General features: G+C 46.3%; 1 protein-coding gene across 2 annotated transcripts in view; it reads right to left on the bottom strand.

Annotated features, from left to right (window-relative positions):
- TMOD1 (tropomodulin 1) overlaps window positions 1-15,275 on the bottom strand; it is an 89,605-nt gene that overhangs the window by 1,772 nt on the left and 72,558 nt on the right. For both annotated transcript variants that reach the window (XM_027549723.1, XM_027549722.1), the window contains exon 9: window positions 7,362-7,506. In XM_027549723.1, the coding sequence (XP_027405524.1) occupies window positions 7,362-7,506 (145 nt within the window). The remainder of the gene's footprint in view (window positions 1-7,361; window positions 7,507-15,275) is intronic.

Below are 15,275 nucleotides of genomic sequence, written 5' to 3'. Positions count from 1 at the left end.
TCAAAAAGTACTTGTGAAGCACTGGCCACACAGGTGTAAAGCCCGCTTTATCCAACTCTACTGTCATCCTTCATGTACAGAGGCCCCATGGTTGAAGATCCTTACTCCAGGTCAGATCGAGGTTAAGTTCAGTCCATCTTAATGAAATTTTAACCTGCTGGTAAGGTTTCCCTCGGCCCTTCCTCAGAGTTCTCGGCCTGCCTGTGTCAACAACAGCATCTGCCCTGATGATTACTCTGCATTATCTGTATCCCCTTATGGTTAACCTTGACATTTTCCCAGAGGCAAGACAATATCAAGTCCAAACACTGTTCACATAGCAAGGGAGTTAAATGTCGCCAAGAGGAAAGCATTAGCCAGGGGGTTGCAGGCGCAGTCATTAGCTTATGAGATGGCGGCGATGGTGGGGGGCAGGGGGAAGGGTCCCCTTTGTTGTAATAAGGGAGAGTGTTTGAAACAAAACAGTGTCTGCAGATGAAAACCAAGCAGCAAGTCACATCAGCTATGAGAGAAAGGCAGGTCAAAGGCTGTAGAGCCAGTGGGCGGCAGTCAAGGGGGCTGCAGGTGTGGCAGACAGGATGCTATTGTGAGAGGGAAAAAGTCTGTCTACACTTAGACACCTTCCGGTTCCTGAGCTAAACAAATTTAGATCTCAGATGGATGCTTACAAGCTGTACCAAGAACCGAATCGGCCTGTGTATGACACTGAGCGTATAAAGCAGAACCACCCAGGAAGGTGTGTTACTCTGGTTATGGCTAGGAGCTGGTGGGGAGACACAAAGTTTGCCCCATCTGGGGCCTAGAGTTTAGCCTTTGCCTGGGCTGCTCCTCTCCCCTGCACCTCCCTGGAAAGAGCAATGAACGCAAATCAGCGGGCTGTCTCCTGGAGAGAAGACAGTGTGTCTGGCCAGACTCCTGGAGACCATCAGAATGTGTAACAGCTTGGGGGGAGATGTGGGGGGAACCACCACCAAAGCCCAAAAAGCAGAAGAGGTTTGCCCAGAGTGATGAGAGGGTTTACACAAACCAGGCTTGGCAGCATCTCCATGTTAGCTGAGTAAGCATTACACCCCATTTACACTCAACCCCTCACTGGAGCCCCTCCAACAATTCCAGAGTGTCAGCGTAGTCACCACTGCCATGTCATGGATGAGGGAAGTACGGCAGGGAACAAAGCAACAGAGCTGGTACCAGACGGAACCGAGGCTGTGACTCATCTTGAGCCTCAGTCCAGCGCCTCCCTCGGTACAATCAGGCCCTGTCTATGCAGGCTGTACACATACACGTCTCATCTGGGTCTCACAAGGGGACAGCTCCTTTCCCCTGGAGAAGACAAGGGAGCCAGGGTTCCTGAGGGCGAGGCAGCAGAGCCAGGACTGGTTCCTGAGGCCCCAGTCCGTGGCTTGAGGTAAGAAAGGGACCCCGTGGGGTCTCCCGCAACTTGCCCTCAGTAAGTATGCTGGGCTGCATCTGCACACGGTTCCCCAGGCACTGGCTTCTACAGGAACTGGATGGAAGAAAAGAAAGGCACCACTTTGGTATTATTTCCCCCATTTTAATAATGAAGAAAATTGAGGTCAAGAGAGGAAAAGTATCTTGCCTCAAGTCACAGTGAATAAGAGACACAACTGGGAGCAGATGCCAGGTCTTCCAGGTTCCTTCAAATCAACCTGCTTTTTACTTCCATTAAAGCAGACTCCTCTACATGGCTCATCATTACAACTGCCAGAGACTCTTTCACTGTCAGAGCCTTCCAGCATCTCAAGCCATCTGGACCAACCCCCATCAGCATCTTACGCTCCCTCCACCACTTGCCAGGCTTTATACCTCCATCATGCCTTTGAGGCATGTCTTATATACATTTATATGCAGCAGCATTGACTGAGTGCTGTGATGTGTCAAGCACAAGGGTAAGAAATAAAGATTAACAGGGGACTAAGATAAACCTATAAGAAATTAGATAAAACATCACAAGTATGCTGGTAGATCTCATCAAGTATGAGAGGCCCAGTGAACAAAGTAGTCAGATCTTCCAAGGATGGTGGGTAAGTTGTCCACTGAATCTCAAACGATAAAGGGGTAGATGGTGGGAACGTGCAGGGAGCATTAGGAGTAATAGTTTCTGAAAGGGCAGCTTTTGCCTAGGTCACTGGGAGACACTCAGCCTTCCTGGACTGGTTGATACCAATATGGCAAGGCAATGGCTTGTTGGGGTGTCGAGAGATGAATCTGGCAGGGCCTCAACTGGAGGCGGACAGCACAGGTGCTGGGGCCAGAATGACTACCAGATCCAGTCCCACTTCCGCCCACTGACAGCAGGTAACTTGACTACTTCTCTAGGTCCCATCTCCTTACCGTAGGATGGGGATGACAACAGTATCTGCCTCACCTGGTTTTGGGAATGTTACATGAGTTAGTAAGATTGAAGTGTTTAGGGCAGTGCCTGGCACACAGTAATGGCCATGTAAGTATCAGCTGTGATTGCGAAGGGACTTGTAAGCCATGTCAAGGAGTTTAACCTGAGAGCAGTGGGAACACGAAAAGGGTTCTAAGCAGAGTGGTGGGATATGCTGTGGGATGAGCACTGTGAGATGCCGGCCCTAGAGGAGCTGCAGGGGCACGAGGACACTGCAGAATGCTGGGTAAGGGTGATGAGGGCTGGACCAGGGCCCAGGGGACATGGATAGTGAGGAGGTGGCTGGCCAGGTTGGGGAAGCACAGACAGAGGTGGCGATTTCTGGCTTGAAATGGTGAGGAAAGTAGTATTCTTTCTGAAGATGATGAAAGTGATTTGGGGGGTACATGTGTGTGCTGTGTCTTGGGTGCCTGTTAGGTCTACCTTGAGAAAACAGTAAAGGAGTGACTTTCCCAGAAACGAATGTTTTCTGCTTTTAAACATGTTACTCTCTCCCCACCCCACCCCCCCAAAAAACATATAACTGTCTTAACCTGGAGGCTGCAATTCAGATTTCATTAAGGGACGAGAGCATCAGTGGCAGCGTTACAGGACCCTGAGCAGCAGCCTGGCTGTCAGCTATAAACAGTGTGGAGACAAGAGTCACCTGAGGTACCACCTTGGGAAAGTAGGGATCCCCTACTTTCTCCATCTCATCCCCTTTGAGATGGGGATCCTCGGCTCCTTCCTGATGCCTTGCTCTCTCCCATGGAACACTGCTAAGAGCCCAGGGCGGGAAGGACCAAAGACACGCCAGTCAGGATGGGTCCTGGGCAGGCTGCCTGTCTGCAGAGCCACTGGCTGACCCATGGCCTTGGAGACTACATGTCTCCCGAGGAGCCCACCTGCCTTGCAGGCAAGCAAAGCCTAGGCCCTGCAGACCTGGCCCATGGCCAGGAGCCAGCTCAGAGGTTGGTCGGAGAGAGAAGGAAGCTGGAGAGGCCTGTTCCCTTCCATCTAGAGCTTGCCCCCTGCCGCTGGACTGCAGCATCAGATGAGTCACAACTGCCGTGGCTGGGCTCTAATGACAAATGGGTTCAGCTGGGAAATGCGGAAGCCTGTCGGCTTCATCAGAGCATCAGGAGCAGGATGAAAAAACCATGTTGGAAAGAAAGTCAGAATTTCTTTTAAAGGAGGACACTGATGCACCATCAAAATTGGAAGTGTTTCTTTCACAAAAAGTTAGAAAACAGGCACAATTTGCTTTTAAAGCTAAAAATCCTACTTCACCAACTGGTACTCTGTTGTGTGCAGTCACTTAGATCACTCTGCTCTAATTCCTTCTGTGGGAAAACCCAAGGGAACCGCTGAACAGGTCTCGGGGGGAACCCCGTTTTAATACCCTGTCATTCCCGCCTAGAAAACTGCCACTGTCCCACTACCCACCTGTTTTCCTCACCAAAGTCCTGAGCTCAGCATTAAAGGCCTTTGGCTCATAGCGTCCCATACCTACCCCCTCACCCCCATTCCCATGAACACCCCATGTGCCTGGTCATCATCCCTGCCTTTGCCCATGCTGTTCCCTCTGCTTGCAATGCCCTTCCCTCCCTTCTCTGTGGGCTCCTGCTTCTCCTACCATGTGTAACTTCCTATAACAGTTCCTCCTTCCTTTCAGAACTTCCTGTCTCTCCTATCTGGCATACTGGGTCCTATCACCCTGCCTTTGCCAGCAACCCCACCAGGAACTCCTGCCGACCTCCTGCACAACCTCTCTCTTCTTCACAAGGCTGACCCAGGCCCACCCCCACCAGGAGGCATGGCTTAACTGGCCTCTGTCCTCACAAATTATTTGCTTGTTTCGTCTGCATACAGTTTGTAGGCCTTCCTGAATCTAGGGGTCTGACTTTGAGTCTTTTTCTCCCCTAAGGGGTTGTAAAGGTTTCTGAGTCACGGACTTGGCTTTCTGCTACTGCTTATGTCACCTCGCATAGCCCTGGGCACACAAAAGATGCTCGCAAAGTACTCACAGTAACTAAGGTGTGACACTGTAACTAACAAAGGTGTGACTTGACCAAACCACTGCCCAGAAGTGCAGTCCCTCCCAGGCCTCAGTTCCTCCAGAAGAGAACGGAAGGAGGAGCCTGAAGTCCCGTCCAGCAATGGCATGCGAGGCTCCTGCCATGACCTCACCAAGTCCCTGGTGATAGGAACTGGACCTGCATTTTAGAACACAGACTCTCAGGACAGTGTCCTCAAGGGCCATTTCCTCTAGCCTCCAGCACTCCTGACTCATCTGGAAACTTCTAACCCTAGGAAGAAGCCCTCCAAGCCATCTTGCCACTGGAAGACCAAAGCTCAATTAGCCCTGAGACAGGCACTGAGGGACACATAAGATGTTTAATCTGAGATTTAAAAAAAAAAAAGTGAGGTTACTGCATATCAGAATACAACTCAAGGCTTTTTAGTGCTGGGTCTGCAGCCAGATCACAACTGAGCCAACAGAGTCCAGGTTATGGGCCATCCTCAACAATTCAGTGTAGCTATCACTGAGAAGGGGGTGACAGAGGATGAGATAGTTGAATCAACTCAGTGGACATGAGTTTGAGCAAACTCCAGGAGATAGTGAAGGACATGGAAGCCTGGCACGCTGCAGTCCATGGGGTCGCAAAGGGTCAGACACAACTAAGTGATTTAACAACAATAACCTCTGTTACACCGTGATAATTATAATTCTTAGTGGTTTGTGTTTGCTCATGTTTTATTTCAAATAAGGACACTTCACAAACCAGGACACCTGGTGTGCGTTTTTGTTTGATGGACTTTTCTAGATCTGCAGCTCTAGAAAAAAGTAACAGCTGGGGTAAGGCTATGGTTTTTCCTGTGGTCATGTATGGATGTGAGAGTTGGACTGTGAAGAAGGCTGAGCGCCGAAGAATTGATGCTTTTGAACTGTGGTGTTGGAGACGACTCTTGAGAGTCCCTTGGACTGCAAGGAGATCCAACCAGTCCATTCTGAAGGAGACTAGCCCTGGGATTTCTTTGGAAGGAATGATGCTAAAGCTGAAACTCCAGTACTTTGGCCACCTCATGCGAAGAAGACTCTGGACACCTCATGGAAAAGACTCTGATGCTGGGAGGGTTGGGGGCAGGAGGAGAAGGGGACGACGAGAGATGAGATGGCTGGATGGCATCACTGACTCGATGGACGTGAGTCTGAGTGAACTCCGGGAGTTGGTGATGGACAGGGAGGCCTGGCGTGCTGCGATTCATGGGGTCACAAAGAGTCGGACACGACTGAGCAACTGAACTGAAGAAATGAATAAATAGCTTCTTAAGAACATGAACCTATACCTTCAACATCCAGTGCACTATAGGTCTTTGACAAATGTTTGTTGAATTGAGTAGCTCTGTGGCTCTCTAGGGAGAAGGCAATGGCACCCCACTCCAGTACTCTTGCCTGGAAAATTCCATGGACGCAGGAGCCTGGTAGGCTGCAGTTCATGGAGTCGCTAAAAGTCGGACACGACTGAGCGACTTCACTTTCACTTTCCACTTTCATGCATTGGAGAAGGAAATGGCAACCCACTCCAGTGTTCTTGTCTGGAGAATCCCATGGACGGAGAAGCCTGGTAGGCTGCAGTCCATGGGGTCGCACAGAGTCGGACACGACTGAAGTGACTTGGCAGCAGCAGTGGCTCTGTGAGTACCTGCCTCGTGCATACACACCTACACACTCACCCCCATTCTTCTAGGCCTTCCGTGTATTAACCTAGCTTCGGATTCATCACCAGGAAGTGACACACCTGAACTCTGAGATGTGCTTTAGCGTTAAGCTCCTTGCATTTTACTGAGTGTCAGAAACAAAAACTAAGCAAAAAGAAACACATTTAGAGCAGGTTCAAATTTTATGAAAAACTCACTGAACACATCATCCTTTAAAAACACAGTTAGCTCATAATTCAATCTCAGAAAGAAGCTTTCTTCTTTTTAAAAAATGCATTGTTTTCTTCTAAGAATAGTATAACTTGCTTTGTCTTCCTTCTGCCTTTGAGTCTAGGTAACTCACAGTTGAATATAATGATCAATTAAGTTAACAGGCCCACTCCTTTTCTTGTTTTGTCCCCCCCCCCCCCTTCTTATTTTCCTATAGCCTCATCAAACATACTCCTCTTTGGACACTATCAAGTTCTTCAAGCAGGCAGCAGGAAAACACAGGAGAAACAACTACCCACACAGCTTGAGAACAATTAGCATCTGGAACTAAGTCGGTGATTGGTCTCTCTTTTTGTTCAACTGACTTGTATTTCTATTCAGTATTTTCTAAGAAAGATTGTGACCTTTTCTTTTTTATTTTTTTAGGAAAAAATACAAACTATGCCTGTAACTGAGATTAAATGAATGTAACCTGTTATACTTTACTATGAAGTCAACATTTTCAACCTTTACTTTAAAAGCAGTATCAAATCCCCCAGGCTTCAGGTGTGGGTAGTAAGGCTGATTGATGGCTTTGGGATCTGGGGCTTGGGCCAGACTGTATGATTTGGAGAGGATTCTGGGCTCGGACACGACTGAGCAACTGAACTGAACTGAACTGGGCTCCAAAAAAGGTATTCAGAAGAGGAAGAGACTCAGTGTTGGCTTTGTGCCTCCTACGTTTCACTCACTAGGCTAACAGGCTGAGGGTGCGCTCTGGGCCCACTCCTGTGCTGAGTTGAGCTACCTTTGGGGAGGAGGGCCTGGCCTCGGCGGCGTCTGCAGGCAGGGCTCTGGCAGTCTGGGGAAGGTTCCGGGGGGAAGCAAGACGCAAACAGGGAAAACAAGAGTATGGGATTAGGATGAAAACCGACAGTCAGGCCCAGGAAGAGGCCTGCCTTGGGCAAAGCAGCAGTGGAGTTTTCCCTGCCATATCTCCTCCGACAGGTACGAAGAATGACAGGCGGCGGCTAGGGGGCTTAGGTCCACTCACCAAGGTCGTTGTTGTTCATCATGGCGTTGGACGCTCGCAGCCGGGGTCCCTGCTGGGTGAAGTGGTAGCCGAATTTGAGGAGCGTAGCGTTTTTTTCCAACATGCTCACAATCTCCATTTCCACTTTGTTGCCCAGAGGCTGGCTCTTTGATTTAAAAAAGAAAGAAAAAACAAACAGTCACTTCTTGCTCACTCGTGCGGCACCTAGATCTTCTCTACTCGACGAAACCCCGAGAGCTGGGCTGGGATTTTAGTACTTCCCTGCCCCCGCCCACTCCAAGAGCAGGGCAACCGGAAGCCGGAAGTGTGGAGAAGTTGAAAGGTCAGGCAGCCAGGAGTCAATGAGCTGGGATTCAAACCTAGGGTTGCTGAACGCCAAGAAGAAATTTTTCCGCTGCCCGACAGCAGCCTTCTTGGACTATCTAAGCAGGAAGGACCTTCATATCGTTTAGTCTCAGGGAGATTTAAAAATCCCACAACCCAGGCTATCCCTCATACTAATTAAATCATTGGCTGCGGTACTCGGGTGTGCACGGTTTTTAAAACTCCCCAGGTGATTTCAGTACTTTGGCCACCTCATGCGAAGAGTTGACTCATTGGAAAAGACTGATGCTGGGAGGGATTGGGGGCAGGAGGAGAAGGGGACGACAGAGGATGAGATGGCTGGATGGCATCTTTTAGACTAGAGATTTGTAAATCTCTTCAATTTACAAATGAAGAAACAGGCCCAGGGAGGGAAGAGGATTTGTCTAAGGTCACACAGAAAGTTGGGACAGCCAGAGTTAGCTTCCTAAAGCCTCACTCTGATTATGCTAGTTCTCTACCCCCAGATCCATAGTGATGATCTGACAAAGATGAAAAGGAAAGGAAAACATGACAATACATAGTGTTGGGAAGGATATGATGTGGATATTCATCCTTCTAGTTTATAATAGTGGGAATAAAAGGGAAACAAACATTCATCAAGAGGCAGTTTCTCAAATGAAAGATGGTTAAGCTTTACAGTAGAACATGGGCAGCTGTACAATAACAGTGTGACTCTTTGGGCCCAAGCCTGGAAAGATTCTGTGACACAATATTGAATAGATGAAGCCTAGTGACATGGCAACCCACGCCAGTATTCTTGCCTGGAGAATCCCAGGGACGGGGGAGCCTGGTGGGCTGCCGTCTATGAGGTTGCACAGAGTCGGACACGACTGAAGGGACTTAGCAGCAGCAGCAGCGACAAGATGGGTTGTACTTGTTACGTAAAGTCAACTGTATTTCCCACACACATACATATGCAAATGTATGGTGATGAGCTTGGGAAGTTTTTGTTTTCTTTTTGTATTGGGTTTTCTGTTACCATGTATAATAAGATATTAAAGAGTAAACATAATCTTAAAAAGGTTTAAAAAGACACAGAAGGAAAGCTAACATGGTATTTAATGATTAAAGACATTCCCCCTCATAACAAGAACAAACCAAAAAATGTCCACTTTCACCAACATTGTCTGAAGGACAATTAAGTAAGAAAAAGAAAGAAAAGTCACCATATAGAGAAGGAAAAAGCAAAACTATTTCTATTTGCAGGTGACACAGTATTGTATCTAGAAAACCCTAAGGAATCCACAAAAAGCAATTATTAGAGCTGATCACCACATCAGCAAGCTTGCAGGGTGTTTAAGATCAGTATTCAAAACCCATCTGTGTTTCTACATACCAGCAATGAACCACCACCTCAAAGTGAAATTAAGGCAATCATTTCATTTACAATAACATTAAAACACTTAGGAATAAATTCAATAAAGAAACAAAGACTTGCATGCTGAAAACTATAAAACAGCATTGTACATTAAAGAGGACCTGAATAAATGTAAAAACATCCTATATTCATGGATCAGAAGACTTAATACTGCTAAGAGGGCAATACTCCCAAATTGATCTAGAGAAGCAGCAAACAAACACAGAAGCACCACTAATGACTCCCCACGGCTGATAACTGCTGCCATTTATTGAGAGATTACTATGTTCCCCATGCCCTGTGCCCAACATATAGGGTCTCAGTTCATTCAATAACCATACAGGATAAGCCCTGCCTTCTCTGCAGGCTGGCACTTAGGCCCTGCACAGTTCTGTCCTCGCCTTCCTTTCCTCTCTCAATCTTTCCTCAGGCTGGTTACCCCAGGGGTGGAGAGTCTGGTACCCGATGCCTGATGCAGGCAGAGGTCCATTCTAAAGGTTCACGTGTCCTCTTGCCTCCATGTGGAATGCTCCTACCCTCCCTCACCCTCCTGTTGACGTGTCCGTAATGCTTTAATTTGTTGTTGTTCAGTCGCTCATTTGTGTCCGACTCTGCAACCCCATAGACTGCAGCACACCAGGCTTCCCTGTCCTTCACCATCTCCCAGAGTTTGCTCAAACTCATTTCTATTGAGTCGGTGATGCCATCCAACTATCTCATCTTCTGTCATCCCCTTCTCCTCCTGCCTTCTTCTTTCCCAGCATCAATGTTTTAATAGCTACCGGAGATGCCCCCTCCCTGACGAGGCCTTCCTGATCTTTACCTCTGGAAACCATCTTTCCCTACTTGACACTCAAGCATTGTTATGTCCCTCTCTACTCCCAGCCCAGTCAATCTGCATTATTGGGTCACCTGTCTCTGTAACTGTCTCTCCCACTAGACCTGTGTTGTTCAGTAGAGCAGTCACCAGCTGCACTGGGCTCTTTAAATCTTTTTTAATGATATAACATTAGTTTCAGACATACAGTATAATGATCTGATATTTATATACACTGTGAAGTGATGACTACACTAAGTCTAGTTAACATCCATCCCCATACACAGTTACCTACATAGTTTCTTATTATGAGAACTTTTAAGATTTAGTCTTGGGAGTTCCCTGGTGGCCCAGTGTTTAGGATTCCGGATTTTCACTGCTGTGGTCCAGGTTCAGTCCCTGATCAGGGAACTGAGATCCCACAAGCCACACAACCAAAAAAAAAAAAAAAAGTACTCGCCTAGAAACTTTAAAATATGCAATATAGTATTATTAACTATAATCATCATGCTGTACATTACACCTCCATGTGTTACTTTTTTTCTTTTTTTTAAATTAATTAATTTATTTTACTTTACAATATTGTATTGGTTTTGCCATACATTGACTTGAATCTGTCATGGGTGTACATGTGTTCCCCATCCTGAACCCCCCTCCCACCTTATTAATAGAAGTTTGTACCTTTTGACATCTTTCACCCATTTCACCCACCCCTTACCCGCTGCCTCTAGCAACCACCAATCTGTTCTCTCTTTTTTTTCTTAGATTCCACAGATGAGAGGATATCGTATCTATATTTCTCTGAATTCACTTCACACAATATCCTCTAGATCCATCCACACTGTCACTAATGGCAAAAATTAATTCTTTTTATGACTGAATAATATCCCATTGGACATACCACATTTACTTTATCTATTCACCCAGCAACAAACACTTTGGTTGTTTCCATGTTTTGGCTATTGTAAATACTGGTGTAATGAATAGGGACACATATCTTTTCAAATTAGTGTTTTCATTTTCTTTGGATAAACACCCAGAAGTGAAATTGCTGGATCGTATGATAGTCCTACTTTTAATTTTTTGAAGAACAGCCATACTATTTTCCATAGTGGCTGCACCAATTGTAATTCCCATCAATGGTGCCCAATGGTTCCCTTTCTCCATATGCTTGCCAACACTTGTTAATTCTTATCTTTTTGATAACAGCCATTCTAACAGGTGTGAGGTGATAGCTCATTGTGGTTTGGTTTGTATTTCCCTGATGATTAGTGATTTTGTGCAACTTTTTATGTACCTCTTGGTCATCTGCATGTCTTCTATGGGAAACTATTCAGATTCTCTGCCCATATTTGATTGATTTTTTAAAAAATTTAACTAAATAAAATGTATATGGAATCTAAAAAAATACAAATGAATATATATAGTAAAAATAGAAACAGGTTCACAGATATAGAAAACAAACTATTGGTTACCAGCAGGGATAGAGAAGTGGGGAGTGGCAGTATACAGATAGGGGATTAAGAGCTACAAACCACCACATATAAAATAGATAAGCAACAAGGACATCTTGTAGAGCATAAGGAATTATAGACATTATCTTGTAATAACTTATAATGGAGTATAATCTATAAAAATACTGAATCACAGTACATCTGAAACTATAATATTGTAAAGCAACTATACTTCAATTAAAAGTTAAGTAAAATTTAAAATTCAGTTCCTCAGTTGCATTCAAGTGTGCAAGAGCCAGTGGCTAGAGGTTTCCATATTGGTGCAGATACAGAACACTTCCATCAACACAAAATTCTGTTGGATGGTTGCTAACCTAGACCGTGAGCCCTTAGGGAGCACATAATACCCTATCTCTAGGGCAAGGTCAAGGCATTGAACTGAATGGAAAAAATAGGAATATGATCAGTGCACAGCAACTTGGGGAGGCTGAGAAGATACATCAGCCCAATATCCAAAAGGACAAGTGTGGAACTGCAGTTGAGACTCTCGATAAAGAACTCCTTCCAGGTATCCTGAGTTCACCGGAGCTTGTGTGGGTTCAGACAGAGCCGGAACTGCTGACTAGGGCAGGCAGAGGGAGGATGGTAAGATTCCACCAGCCCATCTGGCAAGGCTTCTGATAGTGCTGGGAAGAGCTCAGGCCTGTCCTCGAAGGACCCAGCACAGTCCTGGGCTCTGGCCAGCTTGGTCTGGCAGATGATACAGACTGCGACCCCAGTAAGGAACTGGCATGTCCCCCGCCCACCCCACTAAGCAGGAAGCCTGGTCCCTCCTTGCTGTCACTTGTCAGGCAAGCTCTGCTAGAAAGCAAGATGGACTAGTCTTAAAAGCACCAGTGTCCCGAGTGGAGGGACTGCCAATGACTGCAGGGGCCGCTTCGCAAAGCTGACACATCGTGCCGCCTGGTCTAGAGCACAAAGCACTCAGATGCAAGCTGCCCCATTCGACTGCCCTCCTTCCCTGGGAGGTCGGCAGCCCTGGACTTGGGGATGAGTAAACTGAGCCCGTGTGTATATGGAAGCCAGGCTGTGCTTCCTCTGCTTAAATGAGAGCCAAGGCTAGAGCTGAAGCTGGAGCTGGAAGGACTTCAGAGGATGCTCCAGCACCACCTTCTCCGACAGCCCTGGAATACATGCAGACATGTCAGGTGTGTGCCAGACGGAACATTAGATAATCACAGCCTGTCTGCCTGGAGTGTTAATCTCTGACCCAAACTACATTTTTACATTAAAATAGAAAATGTGCATACATCGTAAGAAGCTTCCTACTTACTACCTTCTCAAGCCCTTCCTTTCTCCAGGGACTCTGAGACTAGAAGAACGGCAATCACTTCATAGATGAGAGAGGGGGCCTTGCAGACAGAGTCAGGACTAAAACTCTGGTCTCTTATTATCTAGTGATCATTGTGTCCTAGGCATGGCATAAGCACTTTACATAAGCTAAGTCAATTTCTCTTCCCTATAAACCAATGGAATATGTAGTATTCTTAAAACTTTCATCTTATAAACAAGAGACATGATAAGCAGATATTAAGAAATTTCCCTCCGATCACAGAGCTAGTCAGTTGCAGAAAGGACTTGCACAGTGTACTCCAGAGCCTGAGCTAGTTCCCACTTCAGTCGAGTGCCTCTGAAAGAGCTCAGAAGGGAGACTTGGCTCGGCGTGCAGATTGCCATCAACAGTGGCTGGCGAGGTAGTGGACTGCTCATCCCTGGAGGTGTGTGAAGAGATGGCAGACTGCATCCTGTAAGGGTCTCCTAGATGTTGCTGGGGGAGGCTTAGGCTCCGTGACCTTTAAGGCCTCCAGAGCCTGCATTGAGTCTATCACTAGCTTGCTTGGGATGGCATAACAAATTAAGACGTGACCTTGACAGTGTGTATAAGACACTTAGGAGCCTCTTGTGGGGAGACTGAAGTGGAGCAGCAGACTCTGGCAGTAGGGCCAGGGAGAGGAGGTCGGGAAGAACTTTTGCCCCACTTCAGACATGCTTGAAAACTAAATCACTTGTGAGTAAATATTATCTCATTATTAACAATTCTAATAATGATACTAAAGCAGATGGAGTAAATTAAAAGTCTCCCTTCACATCATTTATCGTCCTACCCGCTTTCCACAGAAGAAACCACCATGGCCAACAGGATGTGTTCCTATGGATTTTTTTTTTTCTATGCAATATGTAACAAAAATAGACAGATTTTTCTTATTTTTCATTTTTTCCCTTAATGGATTCATACTGTACTTATTGTTCTGTAACTTATCTTTTTCATTTAATGTTTTCTGGAATCTTTCCAGGTCAGCACATGGAGAACTACCTCATTCCTTCTAACTGCTTCATGGGATGCCCTAGTCGAGACAGATAATTTCATTTGCTTCCAGTTTTCCGTGTCATACACAATGCAGGAGTGGGCTTTGCTGGAGAGGTAGGAGTATTCTTCAGGCTGGATGTGGAGATATAGTATTGGTGGGTTAAAATGACAGGCATATTTTGAATTAAATGTGTGACTGCCCTCCCCAAAGGACACGAACACTGATGTGCCCTTCAGGAGTGTATGACACCTCTTGCTCCCTCAGCCTTTACTCTGACCATGTATTATCAATCTGAGGAGAAGATGATCAGATTCACTACTTAATGAAACCATCCAACAACTCAGGTGCAACTGAGCTGTGACCTGGAGCTGGACAGAGGTGCCATGGACACCGAGAAGCTCACTTGATACATGTCATGGGGCCAGTTTTGGCCTTTTCTTTAATCCAGAAAATATGGACAACTGAGAACACTTGAAAAAACAACAGAAAGGAGCCTTGGGAATTATCTAATCCAACTTCAGAGTCCCAAATCCTGGCTGATATTAACATTTCCTCCTTTATTACAGCTGCCAGATTGTTCTGTTCCACTTACACACTCCCCTGGGGATGGGAATACACCATTCTGAGTTGCCTGCTCTATCCTTGGCTTGCTCTGCTGGTTAGAAAGGCCTTTCTGGTCAAACAGCAGCAATGAAAAAGGATAGAAATGATTCTCACTCTGCTGATTAAAACATGCCTGCAGGACTGGCCCAGTGGTCCAGTGGTTAAGAATTAGCCCGCCAATGCAGGGGACATGGGTTTGATCCCTGGTCTGTGAAGATCCCACATGCTGCAGAGCAACAAAGCCCATGCACTGCAACTACTGAGCCAGGGCTCTCTACAGCCCGTGCTCCACAATAAGACAAGACACTGCTATGAGAAGCCCACACAGCACAGTAAAGAGAAGCCCGAGTGCAGCAACAAAGACCCAATGCAGCCAAAAAAAAAAAAAGCCTGCAATTCTTTGACACTCCTCCCTTCAAAAGGTAGAGCCTAATTCCTCTCCCCTTGAGGGTGGCTTTGCTTAGTGACTCATTTCTAACAGACAGAACATGGCAGAAGTGACTGTGTAACTTCCAAGGTTGGCTCATAAAAGGCATTTTTGGCTTGGCTTCCTTCTTTCTCTGCCTTGGATCACTAGCTCAGGGAGAAGTTAGCTGCCATACCATGAGGACACTCAAGCAGCCCTATGGAGAGGTCCACATGGCAAGTAGCTGAGGCTTCCTGCCAACAGCCATGGAAGAAGCCACTTGGAAGCAGTTCCTCTAGCATTGGTCAACCCTTCAGACTTGGTCAAGCCTTGACTGTAATCTCATTAGAGATTGGGCTAGATCTATGCAGTCAAATTGCTTCTGGATTCCTGACTCAGAAACTGTGAACTAAATGCATGTTCATGTTGTTTTAAGTGGCTGAGTTTTTTGGGGGAAGGGAGCATACTTTGTTACACAGCTGGAGATAACTGATAGACTCACAGACAGTGTTGACCAAAAAAAGCCAGACACAGAAAGATTC

Source organism: Bos indicus x Bos taurus, chromosome 8 (genome assembly GCF_003369695.1).
Source record: "Bos indicus x Bos taurus breed Angus x Brahman F1 hybrid chromosome 8, Bos_hybrid_MaternalHap_v2.0, whole genome shotgun sequence".
Taxonomy (NCBI): Eukaryota; Metazoa; Chordata; class Mammalia; order Artiodactyla; family Bovidae; genus Bos; species Bos indicus x Bos taurus.
The sequence above is the reverse complement of the archived record's forward strand: the minus strand, read 5'-3'. Positions and strand labels throughout refer to the sequence as shown.